This window comes from Pteropus vampyrus, unplaced genomic scaffold (assembly GCF_000151845.1).
Source record: "Pteropus vampyrus isolate Shadow unplaced genomic scaffold, Pvam_2.0 Scaffold399, whole genome shotgun sequence".
Classification (NCBI taxonomy): Eukaryota; Metazoa; Chordata; class Mammalia; order Chiroptera; family Pteropodidae; genus Pteropus; species Pteropus vampyrus.
Window position 1 is genome coordinate 1,100,234 of NW_011889180.1, and position 24,121 is coordinate 1,124,354.

Here is a 24,121-nt window from a genome sequence, read left to right on the forward strand (position 1 = left end):
TGACAGTTAAAAAAAAATTAAGTCAACATCATTTTCCTATATCATATTGGCCATTTTTAGCCCTGAACTTCGGCTGACTCTTCTCCCTCTCCCCACCCCACCCCTCAACTCCTTTCCCCGTAATGTATAACCTTTCCTTGCTCTGCTTAAATCTTTTCAATAGCTAATTCATATAGAACCTATCTGAGGCAAAAGATCAAAACAGAAATGGGAAATTATCTAGATTACGCTTTTACAAAAAGTAAAGCTTGGAGGGAAAGGATCAGCTAGAAATCTACATTGCTAGGTTAAAATACAAACACTTGATATGCCACAGAAAGGCGTGTCCACTCTATCACCCTTGGGCCCCCCAGTCTTTAGTGAGTGGTGTACAAGAAGTTTAACAGCAGCAAGAATCAAACCACTCCCCACTCCCACCCCCCAACTATTCTCACCTAGCATTTATTCCCCCAATTCCCTGCAATGTGTTCCTCGTAGATCTTTGCCCGTATCTGGGTCGTGCTTGATAAAATGAGGACTTTGGCCTCTCTGACCCCAGACCCAGCTACAATACTGCTCCTGAGGTTCAGCAACTCTCGAGTGATTGGAGCCCATCGATCACTATAATCACGACACCCCGTGTCTGCAGTTCCCAACCTCGTCTTATTTCCTGTCACTTGTTGGGGAGGCCGGTCAAGATTTATTATTCATATTTTACAGATGAGACAAAGGTTCAAGAAGATTAAGTGGCTTACCTAATACCTGACATTTTGTTGACTGCTCACTACGTGCCAGGTCCACTGCTGAACTAAGGAGACATTTGTCTTATCTAAGCTCAAACTTGAGATACTATTATTTCCATTTAAGAGTCAAGAAGAAAAACAGCCTTGGAGAGGTTAATGTGCCTAATGTCAAATCTGAGTGGCAGAGGCAAAACTGAGGACCAATGACTAACACACTGAAAAGTGCTGTGAGTGACTGATGTACCCTTGTGGCCTCTGGTATACCAGGGATTTAAGATCACACAAAGCAGAGAACATGCTCGGAGAATTTCACTTCTGCCCCCATGAAACAGGGAGATATGTCTCATGGAACCGAGCTATTAAAGTAGATGGTATCGTTGAGACCAGTGCACTGAAGGTGTTCAACGAACAGCTGGTAAACCAAGCTTTCAAAATGTTCATTCTGCTTGATGAGAGGGAAAACTGAAAAATGATTTCAACTTGGATTTTATGTGGAGTGAGAAGTAGCTAACCTTGCCTGGAAGTCCAGAGATTTGGGAGATAATGATGTGGGGAGAGGAGGGTAACAATGTAGATGCTTACCTATGTTGTAAGTATTTTGTAGGCCAACCATTATATCTGAAGTTCTGATACCAAAGCCATTACATTATGACCAACATGGTGGCCAGATTATCCACTTAGCTCCCCTGTCTTCATCAGCTCTATGATTTAAGAGGAGTTGTAGATTTACAATTGAGTTTCCTCTAGTCAGCCAATAACCTGCATGAAAATAAGGACCATATTTCCTATCTTTGAGATTTAAAACAAAAAAAATACCCATATAAACCAAGAGAGAATGTAATGTTTCTTAATGTAAAAAATCTTTATTGCTATTTCAGCTTAAAAGGTGATCAAAAATATTTATTCTGCCCTTAACTCATAGCTTCATAGTGTCATGGAATGTGGTTTCATTTGTTTGTTATCTTCCCTTAAAGCAGGAAAAAGCAGAAAAAGTCTAACGGTGCTTTTGGTAAAGAAACTAAGTCTACATACAAGTTAGAGAAAATTACAGTTTCATGCTAAAGTATTTATAAAATAACAAGTATTCCATTTAAAACAAAGCCATGAAAAAGATATTCCATTTTATTTTATTTATTATTATTGTTATTATTTTTTACAAACAATAGATTTGCTGCAACATGCTCTGGCTCATATTATTGAATTAAAAAATTTAACACATTTCAAAAAATATCAAAAATACACTATAATGAGTCTTAGGACTACAATACGACAATGATTGCACAAAACTGTAAGATATGAACTCACTGTTTGGATGACATCCATTGGCAACAGTGAGAGAAAACCCTATAGCATCTGGGAGAAGTGCATGGAATTTAGAATACAAGGAAGCTTATGTGTGATTGAATGATCACCAAATGAGGGATACAGAGCAGAATTTACTTGTAGCTGTTTTTCTCAATCTAGGAAGTGCTTACCCAACTACAGGGCAAAAGTCACTAACTGGAGAGAAAGATGAACTTGCCTCCATGACTGGGGGAGTCTGAAAGGCTCCACCCAGAGGGAAGTAAAAAGTGACACAAGACAGTTCTATAGTGATGCTGCAAACATCACTGAATGGCTTGGAGACTAATTATTTAACAATTGGTACATTTATCAATAACAGCCAAGTGCTCCCTTATGGAGGTCTCTTCATTAATAATTGTTGAGTAGATAGAGAAGGCGAGCCTGTGGCTTCCAAGTACCTGCTTTCGCTGAAGGTTTACATGGAAAGAAGAGCATCATTTGATATTCAGTAGATCAGCCAAACCTAACTAACTGGCTCCATCTCCTGAAAAACAGCGCTCGCTACAGACAATTATAATAGCACCCAATGGTTACCAAGCTGCTCGTGTTGGCTCTTCTATACACCAGGAAAATGAATTCATCAACTTATTGCACACATACACTCTACAGTAGTACAATAAAGCCTTCGCTTGTATTAGGAGTGGTAATTCAATGACTATGGTAGCACTGTTGCTTTATGATATACCAGCGTTCAAATTTTCAAATATATTCCCAATCCATTTGGATGAAAATAAGAATACCATGGCTGCCAAGACTCATGCATTTTTCTTTCTTCCGTGGGACTGCTGAACTGCTCCCATAGGCAGGAATGAAGTCCTATTAAATGGGAGGTACACACAGAGACCTGAGAATCATGCAGAGGCCAGAATCTCTGGACTAGAGATCATGGTACTCTGCCCACCTGGGGAACATATCCTCTGGGTAATGTCCTAGGAAGTAGGTTACATTCACCTGGTGACAGATTACTGGCTTTCACCACCTGACAGTCTAATCAGATCACACAATGACTGTACATGACCTTATCGGTCAAAAGATTCTGTATATTTTTGGTAATGGGCTATGGCCTTTTTACCACTCTGTTTTAATACAGAGCAATTATAGAGGAAAATGAATTAAAGGAAGTTACTAAAAATAGTTTGGTATAGCCTATATTAAAGGTTTTCAATACAACCTATTTCCTGAAAATAAATATACCACATAGAAGAACATTTGGAATTTTAGAGTTGTTCTGACTAAAAAGTAAATACATTTAACTTTTGTTAGTCATTTCAGAACTGGGTTTTGTAGTGGTTCCAATAAGTAGGGTGGGTAATAAAGAGAATACAGGAAGAGAGTTCACAGATAAAAAATTTAAGAAACTATACTATTAAAGTGGTATATTCCCCAAACAACTTTCTTTTCTAGACAATATCACTATTACATAACTCAGAGGTTCTGCTGTCTGGGTAAGAAGATGTTTACAACACTCATCACTATTATCTTGGGCGTTTCCTTCATTTTTTTCCATTTTCCCATATAAAAATAAGGCAGCAACACACTATTGTTCCCATCTTTCTAAGCACCTAAAACTTTGTATGAACCACTACGTTCCCCACTTCAAATCAAGACCTGAGTTCTAATATTCTGCAGTAGCTGACCAGTAGTTTGACACAAGGAAGTCAAGTGTACCTGACATTGTGGGGTCTCAAATTCAGATTCTTGAGGGGTTAAACATTAAACAGCCATTGGAGTGGTGTGGAATCCCCCAAGAATATACCCCACTGAAACATGCACATGGGCATGCGACCTCTGAAAAGATGAAGATACATAACCTTCTGTAGACAGGTCATCTGGTTTTCTACTATTGCTTTAAAAAAAACTTCACCCCCCCCCATATATATATATGTGTATGTATCAACCCTATCTTTAACATTGTTTCTCATGAAACAAATTAAAAATGGTTCCACTCTATTTTCTTTTTAATTGTAAAAGTATTCTAGAAATTCAAAGCACATTCCCCATTGGATAAAATCAAGCAATGTCAAAATTTTGTAGGAATAAATAAGAATTCATTTTCCTAAGTAAATCTTCTAATGGTAAAGGCAACAGAACAGAAATATGGAAGAAACTGCATTTTGCTAGGGTTTCGTGGAATGTGCAAAAATACAGTAAACCAGATTTTCTGTAAGCTTAGGGCTTTCTCACTTAAGTCTTTCTTATATTAGTATTTGAGCCTAGTACTCTGAAACCACGTGAGGTGGGTAGCAGTTTCAGAAGAGTACTCTGTTAAGCATTAAGGAGGTGAACTCCCAGCTCACTTGCGACATTTTAGAAAACCATCCCTCTGCTCTAGAGTAAGAGACGGAATCTGTCAAACCCATGAGCTCCATTCATCCTTCTGTTCGCATTCAGCCTGTCTGTTCAAGGTCATCTGCTAAAGCTCAAGGTTACTTAGATGTGAGTGGCATCCACCTTGGCCCTATATATTAGGAGGCTCAGTGCCAACTCCATCACATTACGGAAAGAGGCCAATCCCCAAATGCCTCTCTTGTGATGCGCTGGGAAATTCCTAGCAGGTGTCACATTTGTCAAGGAGTTATTCTTTCTGTGATTTGGAGGAAAGCAGTTTTAAGCCTCATTCCTTTTCCATCTTCATCCCCAAAGAAGATCCTACTCCCCCAAGTTTCTCATGAGCTTTCACAGTCTGACAGCCACCAGTTAAATCAATTCCCCAGGGTCCTTCCCAGTACCCTTACAGAAGGCTCCAACACCTGATGATCATTCTGCCTATGGACAAAGGTGCTGGGCTGCCTCTAAGAAGATTGGCTCGAGTGCAGATTCAAAAATAAAAAGTTCACAGTCAATGAAAAGTGCTCTCATTACATTACATACATAAATTATCTGTTTGATTGGTTCTATATTTTCCAATAAACGTCATTTCGATAGGCTGTATTCTCGTAGAGAAGAATGAAAAGCCATGTGACTAGTCACATCACATCCCATCAGTTAGGTTGAGATATAAAGTGATTTCTCTGTCACAGAGATCCATCAGCAGCAATCAGTAAAGGGAATCATCTTCAGTTATTTCCTCCACAGAAATAGTCCCTTTCCTGCCCAGGCAGGCAAATTCTCAAAGTTATCCTAGGAGAGAAAGGGTTAATGGCAGGTGGTAGGACTGATACAGAGCAACATTTGCTTTCTTCCCAGTGACTCTGGGAATTCCAACACAGGTTAAATGTGAAACTTAACACTGATGGTGTTGACTAGCTTATCCGAGCGAGACCCTGATAGCTCTCACCATTTTTGGCTCCGAGTTCTAACCCCTCATTTATGGTTTAGAAATGCAGAGGCAAAATGTGTCTGGAAAGGTCCCCCGCCCCAACACTACATAGCCTTCCCTAACTCTGGGGGTGCTGGGGAAGGATTACAGTGCTGTGTCAAACTCCTCCGGGAGCTCGGTCCGATCCTCTTCGCTGGGCTCAGGCTCAGGCCTGCTTTCCTGGTGTTGCTTCATTTGCTCCTTCACTTCCTCTTCTAGGTCACGGGGTACAACAAACTGATCCTCAGGCTCCAGCTGAGTTGGGGCGGCAAAATAGCCAGTTTTCTTCTTGGGTGCTTCTGTGGCCACCTCAATGAGGTTCAGGCTATCTTCTAGGGGTACAATAGAGCCATTAGAGAGTTTCTTTCCATAGAGACAGGAAGTGGAGGGAGACTTCTGTAACTCCATCTTGTCCTTGCTCACTGGCAGAAGTATGCCACTATTCACACTGTTCTGTCTTCGGATCCCAAAAAACAATCCTCTCGCATGTTCCGCAGGACATGGGGCAGGAGAATTCTCGGTGAGAGTGGGCGAGTTCTCAAGATCCCTTCCCCTACAGCAGTGGATGTCCACCTCCACTTCCACCTTGCTGCCGTTTGTTATCACTCCTTCAACGGGCTGGTCATCATCACTGTCCAGGCCATTGTCGGACTGGTTACTTGAAAAAGTCGCACAAGAAGGCTGGCGCTGAAAAACTCCAGAGGTGGGCGCTGGATGGAGGCTGCAGCGCCTCTCTGGCCTTGGAAGCAGGCCGGCATCCAGGCCGACGGTGTTATGTTCATCAGAAGCAGTGGACCCCACCTCGCTGCTCACCTCTGAAGTGGACATCTCGCTGCTGAATTCAGAGGCAATACCACTACTGGAGGAAGGAGTGGTTGGCTTGGGCGGGTCCTTGATGGCGGCAGTTGAAGCAAATCCCACAGGACCTGGGAGGCTGAGCCCATTCATCTCACAAGTGCAGCCTTCTTCACCAATGTTCAGGTAAACCACCATTGCCCCCACATTGTCCTGACAACCATAGCTCTGGGCTAATGTGCACAGCTTCTTGGCAGCTGCTAATGGGTCTTGTACATGGCGTACTGCGTTGACAGCCTCTGTATATGACAAGTGTTCCCACAATGCTTTGTTTCCCAGAATCAGCAACTCGTCTTGAATGCTAAGTGTAGTGGAAGATATGTGGGGCTTTGGGAGGATCCAGGGGTGGAGGTATGCACAGCCCAGCATCCGAGTACAGCAGGTTACCCCGTTCACTTTGTTATCCTAGATGCAGCAGAATGCAAATTTTGAGAAACAAGCAACAATGACATACAATATATATCTTTCTAGATCACAATGCTTAGGGCTCTGTAATATAACAGAATCGATATGTTATATGGTTTTTCCTAGAATCTGTATAATTTTAAGTGGATTTACAAAAATAAATGTACAGAATTTTAAAAGGACAAAATATCATATGGTTATTATGCCAAATAGTTCAGACGACTGAAGTTAAAACCAACTAAAATTAAGGATTAAAAGGCACCCCCATCCCAAAAGATATATGCTCCAACAAAAAGTACAGGCCTCAGCATATCCTCAGAGAAACGGCTGTTAGAGAAATAATAAGCAGAACTGCCATTAATTCTCCATCACTAATATTTTCAGAGAGGCCAAACTCAGACGAGTCACTAAAAATGATTTCTCATTTATAGGCACAGTTGGGACTGGAAGATTCAGGAAGCTATTAAATGGCCAATACTTTTCTTTATAGTTAAAGATCTCTAAAGTTATTTAGCCTAGAAAAGGAAAGTCTCTGAAATCTGGAGCATAACTGACCTACTCTGTAAGGATTGTACCGAGAATGAATAGCAAGCAGATCAAATCACAACTGATGCAATTTTAAACTTAGAGTTAAAGAACCCTGGTGGTAGGCTGGAAATGTTCATCTGCCTGGTATTTTACACTGACTTCAAGATAAAACCGAACAAAACCTCTGAAGCCATCAATATATTTATTTCATAGTTGCAGTCAAAATCCTGGTTCTCTGATTTACCAGAATTTGTCACAAACTCTAAATTTTATTTTCCTCATCTGTGAAATGGAAATAAAAGTACTTCTCTCAAGGGGGTTATCGTGAAGTTTAAATAATGAAATTACAGTGCTTAGCAAATAAAAAGCAAATAATAAATGTCTGTGGTTAAAATAACATCTGTAAAAATATATCCTAATTGTCTAGAACCCCACCCAAGAAAAATCAAAACGACATTATCTAAATTCTGTAAAAACAGACTAAACAAACAAAAAGTTATCTTTCATTCTTTTGTTTGTTTTGACTGAAAGACCTTCCTAAGACTAATGCCTCATAGTTCCAAAATCTTCACAGTATCAATCACATTATGTTGATACTTTTTTTCGTTTTTGGCTTCCTTGGATAAAATCTAATATGGACAGTCCTCATACAGAATTTTGACTTAAGAGACAGCCCAGAAATGAACCTACACAAATACAGTCCACTGATCTTTGATAAGGAGTAAAGGATATTCAATGGAGAAAGAACAGTCTATTCAATAAATACTGCTACAACTGGACGTTTACGTTCCAAAAAAAAAAAAAAGAAAAGAAAAAAGAAAAAGCATCTAGACATGGAGCTTATACCTTTCCCAAAAATTAATTCAAAGCAGATCAGACTTACTTAATGTAAAACATGAAACTTCTAGAAGATAACAGAAAATCTAGGTGACTTGGGTTTGGCAATGAGTTTTCAGATACACCAAAAGCATGACCCATGAAACAAAACACTTAAGTGAGACTTCATTAAAACTAAACACTTCTGTTCTGCAAATGACACTATTAAAAGAATGAAAAGGCCAGCCATAAACTGGGAGAAAGTATTTGCAAAACACACATCTGATAGGGACTTGTTTCCAAAATTCGAAAAGAACTCTTAAAACTCTACTATAGAGAAACAATTCAATTAAAAATGGGCAAAAGATCTGAAGAGAATTCTGCTTTGCAGTAAACAATGTCCACATGTAATTGCTAAAGTCTCTTAAAAGCAAAAATGTCATGCTAATTTCTAAAATAAGAGAAAACCTAAAAAACAGTAGATACCGATGCTTCATTATTTAAAAACCACTAGACTATATTAAACTACATACAATATAAATAGGAAAAATATTTTGAAAGTCTGAATTTCAGAAGAGTGATGTCAAACTATAGAACTTTTTCTTCTTCTGTTTGGAAATTAACCAAAGGGGGCATTTACATTCATTTTCCATGCTGGCTATACATCTAAAGGGATCACAATTTAGAATTTTTCCTTTCTAATTAATTTGCTTTTTCTTTTTGCTTGTCATTAACTGCTCATTAGATTTTCTTCTAGTACTATTATCTGTCTTGGATACAACTTACAAGGTCTGATAGGAGAAAAATGGACCTCCACTACCTCTATGTAGAAGAGCATTCACTACATTTGGGGAGTGGAAGTGACTGTTGGAAAGTGAGATTCACCTCTGTTATGATGGCTTTTTGGTCCTTCACCCTTTGAGCCTCCTCCGCATCCTGTTCCAGGCTGAAGACTTTAGAGAGGGTCACTGGTTTCCCACCTCGGCACAGGACTGCTTGGCAAGTGCCAACATTGGCCACAGTCAAGCTAAAACTATTTGTTGGATCAGCAGTGTCAGGGCGGATGTAACAAAGGAGAGCAGAAGAGCCTAGCTTCTGACCAGCCATTCCTAATTTTCTGTTTAGAAAGAAAAGAAAATGAAGTCAAAGAAAATGAAGACATGGTAGCTAATTTTAGAAGAAAGTGCTGGTCCTTCATATCTGTAATTTCCTTGTTCTCCTGCCACGTGACTGTGAGCCAGCCTCATCCTCAAGGTGATGGTAAAGAGAGTTCTGCCTTCCGCCCTAAACTGAGAAAAGGAATTTTACATAAAAGGTGGGAGATAGTGAAAGAACCTCTTCCTCTGCGCCTTCTGCTTGTGTCTGATCACAGACTACAATGGTTTCAACTTTAGAGCATCAGAATCATCTATGGGGCCTGTTCAAAGACTGCTGGGCCCTAACCCCAGAGTTCCTGATTCAGTGGGTAAGGGGCTGGCCCAATAATCTGCATTTCCAATGAGTTTACAGTGATGCTGAGGTTGTTGGTCCTAGAGCAATACATTGAGAACCATTTGCTTAGGTTAAGTTCCTTGAAGGAAGAAGGGCCATAATTTCCCTTGTATTTCTCCCATACACATGGCATCCACCCCAAGCACTTGGTACACAATGGTAAGCACAGAGCAGATGCTATCAAAAAGATCTGGTTTCTAATTCCGGCTCTGCCATTTACTGGCCATAGATCCTCAGCAAGTTATTTCTCTAATAAATTTTTCTGCTAAATACCCACCTCTTTGGCTTATTTTGAAAATTAAAGATATAGTATGAGAAATGCTTGGCACAGTGCTCAGCTCTTGAGAGGTACTTCGGAAACTGAGTCTTCTTTCCCCAACCCTTTATTTTGCCAAGTTCCTGGCTCAATTCTATTACTGAAAAATAGACTCCTTTCACAACTTCTTTGTTTTGTGTTATAATGAGAGATAAAACTATATTGGGCACCAGGCTGTCCCATTTTAGCCTTTATTATATTTACAACCTCTCGGTTGTACATATCCTTTATGTAGCCCACATAATGTGCAATATGCTCCATTAGCTACTAAAATTTTCAATAATTTGTTATATAGGGTTTTTGCCCTTACGTGGCTTAGAAGATTGGTTGGTAAATCCCAATAAGTATTCTAAACACATAGACCTGATCAGTGCTTAATCTTTCGTAGGTCACTAACTCTTTCGAGAAGCTTATAAAAGCTTACCATCGTCCTTCCCCCAAATGTACAAATGCATTATATACACACACAACCTTTTATACATGATTTCTAGGCTTTCCAGATCCTCAGCAGCCTTTGGGATCGATAGAGAAAAAAAACAGACAGACCCACAAGCTCTTTAAAGAACCAAAGTCCCCACATTCCACACCGACACAGAGATTGGTCATGGCAGAAGGAGCAAGATCTCATCTTGATCCTGTACCTATAATTTAGACTCTGACTTTCTGGCTTAGTGAGATTTATTTTCCAAGAGAGGAATTATTCAACCCACCTGCTTACCTGTGAGATACCAAAAAGGTGTTAGCCATGAAAACTATGTCATTTGTTGACTGCTGTACCTCTTCCAAAAGCACATCTGCCATGGTACACTGGAGCAGGCGCGGGAGCTCCTCATTTCGGTCCCCATCAAACATGCCATACACAGCGCCCACCCCCTCTGCAAAGTTATCCACAGCTAGGGCAGATACACACAGCCTATCACAAAAATATGAAAACACAAATATCAAAGACAGTTATTGGTAAAAGGATTATTCTCTGGGGAACCTTCTTTAAAAAAGTATTGACTGAGGGTAGAGAATAGTAGTAAATCCTAATCTACACACGAAAAAAGCGTTATATAAGATAATTAAGCGGCATTTGAAAGAGCTGATGTCATAAGAAATGGGGAGATTCAGCCACATTCATGGGCAACACATATTAGCTTTGCAATGCTGCCAAAGGCTGGAAAGACTGAATGTTTCCTCTTAGTAGAGATAAGGACTCGTAATGTCAAAGTTCTTCGGCCAAAGACCCCCAGGAGCACACCTGCGGTTGAACAAGTTTGGTTTGTTATGCGCTGCAGGAAGAATGCACACCATGGAACTCTGGGGTGCAGAGGTAAGAAGGTGTTGCAGAAACCTTGTATCGGGCCTGGGCTTTGGTTGGGTTGTTCTGGGGAAGGTCTAAAGAAAGGGGAAAATCATACTCGGTTGGGTGCTGTCAGAAAGCGAGGGCAATTTTTGTTGGGCATCTCAATAAATCTTATCTACAGGAAAAGATTAGCACAAGAACACCGCTGTAATTGGTACAGCAAGTAGCAGTCACCCATTCTAGCCATGAGAAAGTACACTTGGTATTTTGTGGCCTGAGCATTCATCTTATTTTCATCTCACTAGATCATGGTCTCAGAGGAATCTTATCTGATGTTGGCATTCTGTGATTTGTTTATGTTCAATAGAGGAGCAACACAGCCTGGCTTTCAGCATCAGATCGTTCCCAGGTGCCAGGAGCTCCTTTTTTCTTTCTCAGTCTCCATGGGCAAAATACTCACTTATTTCTCTGCCCTGCCATCTCAGCCAGCCCATGGCTCCAGAAGGTTGATGTAACTGTAGAATCGGTGGATGGCAAAGGTTTCTGATCGATTTTCAGGGTTGTGATATGGCTGTGGGAAGTGGAGGATGGAAAGATTAAACTGTACATACTTTTGTATTTTACAGAAACGATCCCAACAATAATATATATTTTTATAAAATAATCTGACAGACCAAGATTCATTACCAGAGAGACTGTGACTGAAAGTAGTGGCTGAACCACTGGCTAAGAAGGAGGAGAGAGGAAAAAAAAGGGGTAGGAGGAAGAAATAGGAGCCAAATATTGTTACAATTGATGCCATTCATTTTAATGAAAACTAAGCACAACAAAGATTTCTAAGTTTCAGTAAATGGTCTGCTTATTTTAAGTACTTTGATACAATGAAGTCTTGGTACAATGGGCGAGCTTGCACTCTTACATGATGCAGTGTAATGTGATTTGTGTCACCTGAAGTATCTATGCCTGCCTTGTAAAGATACTCAGTGTGTGGCTGAGCAGTAGTGTAACATAAAGGGGCTGACTACTGGAGAGAACATCCATCTGTATCTGAATCAAAAAAGAGAACCAAGGGCTCAATGGCTTCATTCATTCTATTCCTTTAAATAATCGAGAGCTCCATAGTCCTTAAGAAGACTTACACATGGCTGGTGGGATTCAGAGCACATGTGGATTCAATTTCAAAATTTTTCTTACCTAAATGTGTCTAGCGTCTTGTGCTCCAGAACCAGATTTGTATTTCCAGTCAGGTCAAGGTCTTGTAAGGTAGCAGGCAGAGCCTCTGGAATCAGGATTTCTGTCAAGTCATTGCAGCTTAGGTCTACAAACTGAGAGGAAAAGAAATTAAAATACATCATAAGTAGTTAATTCTTAACTCCCTAACGCTAATCCCCTATTATATCCTCTAAAGGAACTTAATTTCTTCCTAGGAATCAACTAAATATACTGTGATCCCAAACTGCTACTTCCTTCTTCCCTATGAAAAGAGATCGACCTCGTTCACACTCCTGCTCCTGCCACTTCCCCACAAGGACATCATTCCAGCACATAAAAGTACCTGGATCTGAGGCAACTGCAGTATTTCCGGGAAAATGCTGATGTTGTTAGAGTGTGCGACAAGGGTGTGCAGCCTTTTGCAGTTCGCCACAGTCGTGGGAATGGTTTTAAGCTTGTTGCCACTTAGGTTCAGTTCCTCCAATTGCTCCAATTTATTTAGTTTACTGAAAAAGAAATGCCAAAATATCACATTGCACCCAAATGAGCGGCTGCCAAGCAAGTTTTATAGCAGCCACAGCATACAGAGGCACTTGGTTCACTGCCAGGTGACTGGTCATAATGAAAGTATCAGACACCAACAGTAAAAGGAAGGGCTCACCAAGGTGACTGCTTCTGCTGAATCTTGGCCTAATATGCCCCAGTGTGTTTCGGGGGCTGAAGCTTTCTTTGTTTCTCTTACAGCTGCTGGATCTTATGGGAATAGATTCTTGTTATCTGACTTACAAGAAACGACTGAATAAGCATCAGCCTAGGGTTGGTAGACTAGTTATGGTACTTGCTTTGCCACTAACTAGTTCCAAAGACTGAGTAAGTTAATGCCAGTTTATATCAATATCCTCAGCTAGAAAGAAATTGTACTAAATCATCACTGAGATTACTTTCAGTTTTAAATTTCAACCGTTACCTATTTATAACATACTCCATCTTCACCAAACATTTATTGAGTGCTTATTATAGACACAGCACTGGGTTAGTGGCTGTAATACAAGTGATTCACAACATTCTGCTGGAATGAGCAAAGCTTTCTCCACAGTAAGCAAAATATCTTCAGCCCGCCTAACACCTTTATCTAGATTATTATAAATTGCTCTCTGATTTCTTTTTACTTACTGATTTAAAAAATTATAAAAATAAACTGCTGTAACATGAAGAGAACATTTAAAAATGAAGAAAATAAATCAAAAATACCACCAATCTGAACAAATTATTATTCTGTTTGCTGAATATCCTACCAAATTTTTCATATGCATATTTGTTTTACATAAAACTTATATCCTGCCCCTTTTCATGTAACATATTGTAAATAATTTCTATTGCTAGAAAATCCATAAATACTTTAATAACTAAACTAAGTAAATTAAAACTGTTTTCTTTCTTATTATAAAAGTAATACACATTCCCTGAAAAGAACTGAAAAATAAAGAACAGGAAAAAAATCTTTTAATCCCACTCCCAAAGATCTTTGATGACATTTTGATGGAGAATATTCTTGTCCTTTTTAATGCATGAAATTGTATTTTTCAAATTAAGAAATGATGCTTTATGTTTTATAACCTGCTCTGGTTTTTAACTTAATAATATATTTTAAAGTGCTGCCATGCTCAAATCTCATGCCACTCTTTCATGCTACTCTTTTATGCTATTCTTTCATACTACTCCCTGCTTGCATCTTTTGGACTTGTAAATAGAAAGGCAGTGTCCCAATCACATCTGGTCTCTCACTGAGCACCCAGAACTATGCTAAATGCTGAAAATAGTTCAAAAGAAACAGATTTGGATTGTCTCTGTGCAGATGACCCAACAGCAGATTTATTATTCATTATAGCACATACATTTTCTTCTTTAATAATACTGCTCCTAAATTCCATTTAGTTTTATTAACTATATTCAGAGTACTCTAATTTTGTGTGATCTTCTGTTCATTCTTGTCTTTATTTGCATATTTTTATATCAACCTGCTTTTAACCCCTCCAACAATAAGAGTGTCATAAAATTAGGTGGAATTCATTAGTTACAGAGTATTCACATCTGTTATCTCTTAACAGCTTTGTAAACTAATAGAACTTGTCAGTGGCCTGTCATTCTTAGTTTATATGACAACAGGTAAGGCCAAAGGAATTAATCTCATAGGATTTCAAGAGATCCATCACATCCCGAAATTAAGATTCTGCATTCACGTTAAAAGCCACTGTTTAAATTCTTTCAAGGAAGCAATCAAGCTTATCCTGCTTGTCTTTTATAAGCTCCAAATATCTCATTTCATAAATATTCACAAAAATTATAATCTCTGTAAGTTTCTGAGCTTGTCACATTTCTAAGAAAATTTATAAAATAAAATTAGAATCAAAATGTTTTTTCACTCGAATTATATCAAACATGAGATATTTGCATGTTTGTATCAAATATTATATGTTTATGATGATATATACGTATAATTCCATTCAAATTATATCAAATGTCATTTCTCTATTTTCTTAGTTTTTGAAAACATGATTTTTCATGACTATTTTCATGACATATGTGGATTTTCCTGATATCAAAAAATTTTTTTATCAAATGTACTTTGGAAGATATTTATTACTCCACTGATACTGTATAAAACTTTGACCTCATTAAACATCTCTCTTATATCTTATAGGTGTAGCTTGGCTAACTACTAGTCACCTCTTCCTTCAGAGAGGCTAACTCCACCCACACTCTCTGTGCAGTGCAGCCAGCTACCTGTGCGTAGCTTTAGCATCCTGCACTTACAACACTGCACTGCAATCACACATATATACCTGTCTATTTCCCCAATCTGACTGTAAGTTCCTTGAGGACAAAGACTGTAACTTAATCATCACTGTCCCCTTAGTACTTCAATATATATATTAGGCATTCAATATATACAGTTGACCCTTGAACAAAATTGGTTTGACTTGAGTAGGTCCACTTACACATGGATTTTCTTTTCAATAAACACAATTGGTCCCTTGTATCCATAGGTTTTGCATCTGCAGATTCAACCAATGGCAGATCAAAAACAGTATTTTCGCATTCCCACCTGCGGTTTTCCAACCACAGATTGAAAATACTGTTTTTGATCCACAGTTGGCTGAATCCATGTATGCGAAGGGCCAACTGTAGAGTCAGAAGTTGTATGTGGACTTCCAATTGTGTGGGTGTTGGCACTGGCACCACTAATCCCCCACACTCTTCAAGGGTCAACTATATATAATGAATGAATTAATGGACTCAATAGTATTTTATAAAAGAGTGCTGACCAGAGAATAGAAAAAAACTGTCTTCAGAATTTCTTTCTTTCATAAGCCTGTACTTTTCTAGGTTGAAAATTCTCCCATCAGTTATTATTAATTAGAACTAAGAATTAAACACATTTTAAGCACAATTTCTCTCCTTATTGATACTTAACAACTGAGTACAAACAAAATTTTCCATTTAACTAGTGGAATCACAGCATCAGTACGTCACTCAACACAAAGCAACAGTACCTAGTAAGACAGCTGCAATGTAGTCTGACAAATACAGAATTCATGTTATTTGTCTGAAATGACCAAAGTCTGTATTTGTTTACCTTGCCGGAAAAGTCTGTAGCTGGTTGTTTGCAAGATGCAAGATTCGCAGGTGCGGGTGGCCCACCAGGACAGGCACACACTGATCTGTCAGGAGGTTGTTGGTCAGATAGAGCAGCTGCAGGGCACTCAGACTCTCCTCCCCGGTGCAAGCAGATGGCAAAGACTCCAGACTATTTGCAGATGCATTCAAGTACCTGAGACTGACAGAACACACACAAGTCATCATTTCCCTTGTGGTTACTTGTCAACTTCTTATGTAGATACCATCATGCCATCTCAGTAGGGAACACTGTCATTCCATGCTCCCAAACTCATGACAAAAGTAATACTTCCAGGTAGTTTAACTGATTCTGAACAACCGAAGTTCCTTTAACTCAACTCACACAAGCCAGACATAGAGGAAAGAATACAGGCTTGGTTGTGGTCCTGGACTTCTGTAGTGGCCTGATTCTACCCTAGCCTCATCTTTTACTCTCTGTATGTCCCCTGAAAGAGAGCTATTGAGTATCCCATTCACAAATATCTAAATTGTGAAGGCACCTTTCAGAAAAATTTTTGTCAGATTTCAACAGCATCATATTTATTTAGCCAAACTTCTTATAATCCCCTAGTAATAGGCATAGAGGCTGTTCCCAACTTTAACACACACACACACAGTGAAACTGAGCTCCAGAAAGGTTATACCAAATTATATTTATATAAATATGTATATATAACATATGTATAATTTTATTATACAGAAGGATATAAGAATTCCAGTTTGCTCACACCTTTGTCAGCACTGAATATCATAATTCATTTCAATCTCTGCCAATCTAACCAGTGAAACATGGTATGGTTTTAAGAATTTGCCTAGCATGGTGTTTGTTATATAAGAGGATGCTCGATAAAAGGCAGCTAATATTATTAAACTTGTGTGTACTTAAGTCTTCTCTATATTGTGTGATCCGCACCCCTAATCAGCTTTTAAGCTGTTGAGGGTACTGTGTGTCTATTTGTCTTTGTCTCAAAAGTGCTCTGTGCAGAGTTAGTATTAAATATCATTGATAGTTTGCTACAGTTGCTAAGTAGCTTCCTTTCTACAGATTCTAAGGTTATAAACTAATTTTATTCAGACTGTCATTAGAACTAAATGCAGTGTTATGTATTACTAAAAATACTTGTTAATTAACAAATGTTACTGCATTAAGATTCTATATAATCTTTCCAAAAAGAAAATTTCCTTTCAACATTCTTTAGAATTTCCAAAGATTCTATATTTAGGGAAGTCCAACCAGGTGTATTATACATTAAGAGATATGTAAGCTGCCAAAGAACAAGCCAGACACTGGTGGGCTAAATGCTTTTTGTATGTCTCCTGTAGCCTTATGTTAAATCGCCACTGCTTATCTCTGTTTTCTCCATTTCTAAATTGAAGACAATATTGCCTTTCCATATTACAGAAAATAAGTATAATTAAACACTAGTTTTCATTTAATGGTGATGTACGCATTAGATAAATCTGATTTCAGGTATTAAAATAAGACATATTATCTACTGTTAATTTATATTGGAAAGGAAAATAAAACCTTTTGGAACAATGTTACCTTTAAATGCACAGTTTTCAAACTAGGTAGTAAAAAAGTGCTGCAAACAGAGAATGAAACTTAATGATAGCTCAGTAAAGCTAGAAGCAAAAACTAAATTAACTTAGGTGGTGTGTCCGTTTCTCTTAATGCAGAAGCTAAAAATTGCCGAGGAAGCTTTATCAGAATGCTGTCATTTCTCTTTAAAGGTTGTAACTGCATTTTTTTTCTGAGATGAAAACCTGAACCTTCCCGACCGGTTTGAAATTGTTTACAAGACTAAAACTTAAGTATTTGATGGTTATTTCAACTTCTGAGTTGAAGATTACTGCCTCATAAAACAGTGTCATATTTTATTTCATAGAAATTACAAATAAGTCTCCACTCATAGCTGGACTATGAGGTAAACACTGTAAATATAGCTCCAAAGGTCACCTCAATGACAAGTCAGTGCAGTATGTTTAGCCAACAATTCTGCTCTTCTAAGTAAAATCTATAGTACTTACTTTAAGGCCTTGGAAAAGAGGGTGTCTGGCAGCCTGTTGAGTAGGTTATGCTGAATATCCAACACCTCAAGAGGGATGTGCTCGACCAACACTGGAAGGTTTTGCACATGATTGTGTCCCAACATCAGTTTTCTAAGACTCAGGCTACTAAGAATTCTGGGGTGGGGAGAGTGGGGGAAAGTACAAAGAAATAAATAAAAAATTAAAATCTTTCTTTTTGAGTCTGCTCTTGCTATTTAAGAGAAATTAGTAGACAAAGAGAAACATACTCTTCTAGACAATATAATCACTGTTAAGTGCCTGAGACAAGAGAGCAGCCCTGGCCATATGTTTGTCCACCACCCACCAGGAAGTCATTAAGGTCATTCTGGGAAAAGGCGAATAACAAAAGCAAACAGCGCAGAACAGATCTAAACTAAAAAAAGCAATCTCTAGAATAAATCAATTTAGATTTTAAGTCTACACAGCACCAAAAATTCAGTGAGTCTATTAATATAACTGACTATAATAAATCAATAACACAATGTATTATAACAAAACTACTACTTATTCAGTATATAAAATATGCTAGGCCATTTAACTATGAAGTTCAGAAGAGTTAGTGACTTTGAGATTTGCCAAAGAGATCTCACAGTGAAAGTAATAAATGACACAATCAGGATTTGAACTAAGGTCCAACTCCAAAGGTTGGGTTCATACCTACTATGCTGCGAAGCCTCTAGTTTCATTTTAAAGACTCCACTAGGTGATTACCACACATTTTACACTTCAGTGCATCTGAATAAACCATTTACCCCACTCACAAACACCGCTCCCTTTCCTCTTCCACACACAGAAATCCCACCATCTTCAAAGGTCAACTCAAAAATGCATTCTCCACGAAGCACTCTCTAATTATGCAAAGTTCTGAGTTTTTTAAACATTTTATTTATACAGTGTAATAATAAAGAGTGAAGGCTTTGAAGTAAGAATGACTACATTCAAATGTCAGCTCCCATTCCTAGTTAAGTGTGACCTTGGGCAGGTTACCTAGCCATTCCAAGCCTTAGTTTCCTCATCTGTAAGATAAGGATAACAACACCTATATAATCAGGCTTTCAAAGGATTAAATAAGCTAATAAAAGTGAAGTTCTCAGAACATTACCCAGCTTATAATAACTTACTCAATAAAAATGATCTATTATTAGTATCATACTGACCTATGCCAGCAACATTTATTACATTTTATTAGTTATCTGTGCACGAGTTCCCTCAACTATCTGCTTACTAAGTTTCTTATAGGCAAAGCTATGTATTAGTCATTACTGTGTTCCTTGCAGCACCTTACACTGCCCTGCACCCAGTAGTTACTCAATATTTACTGAACAAATGAATATAAGTACCTATGAAAGGCAATCTTGATCTAGGAAAATAATTAAATACATGCATACCAACACATCTATTAATATACACATACATAACATAGATAATAACACACACCTCACAGGAATCTCTGTCAGAAGATTGTAGCTCACATCTAATATTTCTATCTTCTTTGCTTCACAGGCCCAGTCAGGGACACACTCCAGCAGGTTTCTGTAGAAAATAAATAATGAAAAGTCATCATTTAAAATGACAAGAGCTCATTTCCCTATTCTGTGATGACCGTGACTCGGCCCGTGAGCCCTTTGAGGGCAGGAGCATGATCCCCAGGGCATTCCCGGTACACTACTTGGAATACAGCAGGTGCTCAATGAATGTTGTTGCTAGAAATGTGGACAAAGATAAGTACACAAACATGTATAACACTGGATCAATTATGCTATAAGCTCAAAGGAGATACAAAGGCTTTCGGCAGTAGGAAAGCACACATGTGGTGGGATGGTTGAGGGAGAGATGAAGACAGACTTAATGCAAGAAGTGGCATTTTAAACAGACCGCTGAAGCTGAGTAGACTATCCACGGGTAATGATTGTGGAAGAAGAAAAGCAAATTCTGGGGAAAATGAAAAATGTGAATCAAAGTGAAGAAGTAGGGACAAAAGAGAACTAGTCGGGGGTGCTTCAAATCATTTAGTAAAGCACTGGGCAGACAGTAAAAGAAATTCTATTTTCAGATGTTACTTAGCTTCTCTAGGCCTCAAAGTATCTATTGATTGAATGATTGATATGATGAGGCAGAATGAAATAAGAGCTGTAAGAGAAACACAGATACTACTATGACAACTGAGTGAAAGAAGCACTTTTCCTGAAATGAATCAAGGCAAGCACCCTAAGAAATAACCTGAGTTAGAATTTGAAGAATGATGTACAATGATCTGAGGTGAGGAGGACATTCCAAGAAAGAGGTGACATGAAGTAGAGCACAGGTAAGAAATGGCATGATACATGTGGGAATAATATAAGCAGCTTGGTGATGCCGGAGCAGCAAATACGGAGCAGAGAGTAAGAAACGTAGCTGGGGAGAACGAAATCGTGTTTAGAAGGTTGTGACTTTATCCTGCAGGGTTTGTAACCAGTGGGGAGACTGTCGGTTTTGTACATTAAATAGCTCACTCTGTGGATACATGGAGGTCTGGTTGAGGTGGCTATCTTAGTAAAGGAAGAATTATTAAGAAGCTGTCACTGAATGCCAGATAAGAAACAATGTAGGCCTAAATGGGTGGACATACACATGAAAGGGCAGGAGGGACTCCAGAAATATTTAGGAGGCAAAAATCAAAACTACTGTGAGATGGATCAGACATGTGAGTAGAGCAGAGAGAAGAATAAAAAAGGACTTTCAGGTTTCTAGCCTAGATCACCAGGTAGAAAATCATATCTAGAGACAGTACTGATAAGGTTCAAATGAGGTTGGAAATCGTAAATAAGTAGTGGTGTCTATTTGGATATGACTGTCTTATGCTAATGCCAAAAGCTGAAATAGACACAAGACAAGTTAAGATGGGACAGAAGGGTAGATAATGAGTTTAATTTTACACATATTTAAAGCACTTGGTCTAAATATCTTAGTATGAAATTGGACATTTGGGGCTGAGACTGACACTGAACTATGGCTGAAATCATTCGAATAAATTGAGATCATGTCAAATGAGAAGTATAGTGGGCCAAGGACAGACCCTGGAATAAGCAACTTTTAAAGAGCTAGCTGACAAAGAGGAGTACAAAAGAAACAGAAGGAATGGTCAAAGTGGCCTGAAAAAAAAAAACAGACCATATTAGTTGGCTGAGGAAACAGCATGTTTGAAGAAAGGAAAGTAAGGTGGAAACATTCCCTAAGAGAAAGTCTAACACCAGTTGTGATGGGATAAGCAAAGGGGAACTGAGGAAACTGAGCCAACAAATGCAAGTAACTTGAGAAATCTGGACAAAAGGGGATGAGAAGGATTAGACAGCAGCCAGAGTTGTTGCAAGATAATGGGAACTTTTTTGTTTATTAAAACAGAAGAGACATGATTGTGTGTACAGACTGAGAAAAAGCTGAGGATATGAATCTACATGACTTTAAGCCAAGAGGTAGGAAGCTGAGGGACATCACCCAAGATGGCCTCTATTTTCTCAATCAAGTAGGAAGCTAAGCTCTAGAGTGGAGGAGATAAGGGGCAGTACAGATGAGGGAAGCTGAGCAATCTGGAACAGATGCCCAGGCCACTGGAAGGAGCTGATCTCCAGATAAGGAAGGAAATCATGAATTTATAGTGTTGTCCATATGATTTTCTTCAGCTAGGATCAAGTTCAGCAGAGAAAGTAAAACTTAGAATTGATCCATATTAGGGTTTTGCTAGAGACGTATGACAGAAAGAAATGCATAGAAGGGAATCTAGAACATAGTTTAATAATAATAATGATGATGATAAAGTAACAACAACAAAAAGAAACCTGGCTATAACAGCTAATATCTTGACTGTTTTATGCCAGACACTGTGCTACATATCTCATTTAACCTTTGCAACAACCATGATTATATTATAGGACCCTGTCCACTGCCCTATGTATCTGCTTCTAGCACTCTATGATGCTCTCCTGTAACTAATTATTTGTCAAACTCTCTACTACACTGTAAAACTCAACTGCTGAATCATGAAAGCCTAACATGTTTAAAATGAATGAAGAAAGCAAACCTCATTTATGTTTATTCTTAACCACCACCAGAAGTAATAAAATCCTAAACATAACACCTCTCTAAAAATCACCTCAACAGGGGTCACAAGAGAATCAAAAGAGAAAAAGTTTAAACCACTATCTAAAAACCAAGAATTATCTGATTCCAACTGGCAAAAAGAAATCACTGCCATGATTCATCTCATCCTAAATACACAGTCTTTAAGAATAAGTAATTCATAGGTGCCTTTCTGTTTCAAGAAGACTCTTCCTTTGATTAGACAGTATGGCCATTAAACTTATTCCTTAACTTATCCTTTTGCCCTTCTCCAGGTTATCTGAATACTTCAATATACTTAGATTTCTTGTACTTCAAACTACAAAATTATCCACATACATCTCTTAAATATTAGGAATCAAACCAACCACTTTCAGAGACATACTCACCTGGAAAGTTCTAGAGAAGTGAGATGACTAGGTACTGGATAGACATTCACTGCTGTTAGCCCTAATCAAAAAACAAATAGGTGTTAGTGACATTCTCTAAAGAAGAAAGTGACAGAGTGTAAACAAGGGAAAAGAGGCTTAGTGAAATCATGAGGAAAAAAACAATGTCATCTACTGAGATGAACTAAAGATAAAAACTACTAGGTAACTCTAATTAACTGCTTGATCCCAATTTGAAAACCAAATACAACTAATTGAAGGATCTTGGGTACTGCACTGGATTCATACTAGGTCCAGCAGCTGTTAAATGTTAACAGTAACTACTTACTTTTAAAAAATTAATAACTGGATTTTTTACTGGCAATATTTAAACTTTTAATTAAAGCAAAACATAAATGCAGAAAAGGGCAACAATCTTAAGTATACGGATCAATGAATTTTTACAAACAGAACCCACTGGGGTAACCAGTCCCAGATCAAGAACAGAGCATTAGCAGCTCTCCAGAAGCGGCCCCTCGCCTACCCTTCCAGCCACTGCCCTGCAAGGGCAACAGGGTCCTGACTCCCAACACCACAGGCTACATGTGCCTGTTTACATAAATACGCACACTCAGTATGTAAAGGTTTTGATCTGGCTTCACTCACTCCACATCACGTTTGTGAGATTTGTTCATATAATTGCACACGGTTGTTCACTCATTCTCACGACTGGATAAAACGTTTTAAGCAAATATGCCACAATTTATTTATCCATTTTAGAGTCTGTGCATTTAAATCTCTTCCAGTCAGGGTTATTATGAATAGTGCTTCTATTCACATTTTTGTAAATGTCTTTTGTGGTCTCAAATACGCATTTATGTCTCATGTAAGCCTCGGAGAGGAACTGAGGAGTACCGGGCAACATGTGTGCAGCCTTAGTAGATACTACCCAACAGTTTTCCAAAGTGGTTGTGCCACTTACACTCCTGACAGCTGACACTGGTAATTTCAGTCTTTTTCATTCTAGTCATTCTGGTAGGTGTGTAAGTGGTGTCACACCGGGGTTTCAACTTGCACATCCCTGACGACTCGTGAAGTTCAGTATCTTTTCCTATATTAACTGATCTGGATAACTTCTTTTGTGAAGCTGAATTCTTTACTTTTGAGGCAACAAAACTACAAGTGTTGCTGTGAATTCTTGCAGGTTGTCGAACTTAAAGATTCTGTAAACAAAGTAGCTAACTTCAAACAAGTTTGGTACATTTAGTACAGTACTGCGACAGAATCTTGGTTACTAAGAAGGACTGCGTGTATGTCAACAAGGTCTTTTCCAGTAAGGCCAGTCATTCATATTCTTTAGCTACATTAAGAATAGAGAACAGGCCTGATAATATTTCCATGGCAAAAGACCTACTACTATCTCATTATATCTATAAACAGCACAAGTAAACACTCATTGACTTTGACATTATTCTGACCTGAGCTATTAATCTAAGCTACAATGTGAAGCTTCTGTAACATGATTAAAGGCAATCACAAGAGAAGTTCTTAACTATCTTTTATCCTAATAATGTATTTTAGAGATATAGAACAGTAAAGAGAATAAAATAATAAACAATCTTTCATACATCA

At 38.4% G+C, this 24,121-nt stretch overlaps 1 protein-coding gene across 1 annotated transcript in view; it reads right to left on the bottom strand.

Annotated features, from left to right (window-relative positions):
• Window positions 1-1,569: 1,569 nt before the first annotated feature.
• Window positions 1,570-24,121, bottom strand: part of PHLPP2 (PH domain and leucine rich repeat protein phosphatase 2) — a 57,949-nt gene continuing 35,397 nt past the window's right edge. Inside the window, exons 9-18 of the mRNA XM_023523663.1 lie at window positions 22,511-22,571; window positions 19,464-19,559; window positions 17,985-18,140; window positions 15,913-16,113; window positions 12,619-12,781; window positions 12,258-12,388; window positions 11,524-11,634; window positions 10,494-10,688; window positions 8,854-9,085; window positions 1,570-6,624 (exon numbers count right to left, since the gene is read on the bottom strand). Of these exons, the coding sequence (XP_023379431.1) occupies window positions 5,470-6,624; window positions 8,854-9,085; window positions 10,494-10,688; window positions 11,524-11,634; window positions 12,258-12,388; window positions 12,619-12,781; window positions 15,913-16,113; window positions 17,985-18,140; window positions 19,464-19,559; window positions 22,511-22,571 (2,501 nt within the window). The 3' untranslated portion in view covers window positions 1,570-5,469. The remainder of the gene's footprint in view (window positions 6,625-8,853; window positions 9,086-10,493; window positions 10,689-11,523; window positions 11,635-12,257; window positions 12,389-12,618; window positions 12,782-15,912; window positions 16,114-17,984; window positions 18,141-19,463; window positions 19,560-22,510; window positions 22,572-24,121) is intronic.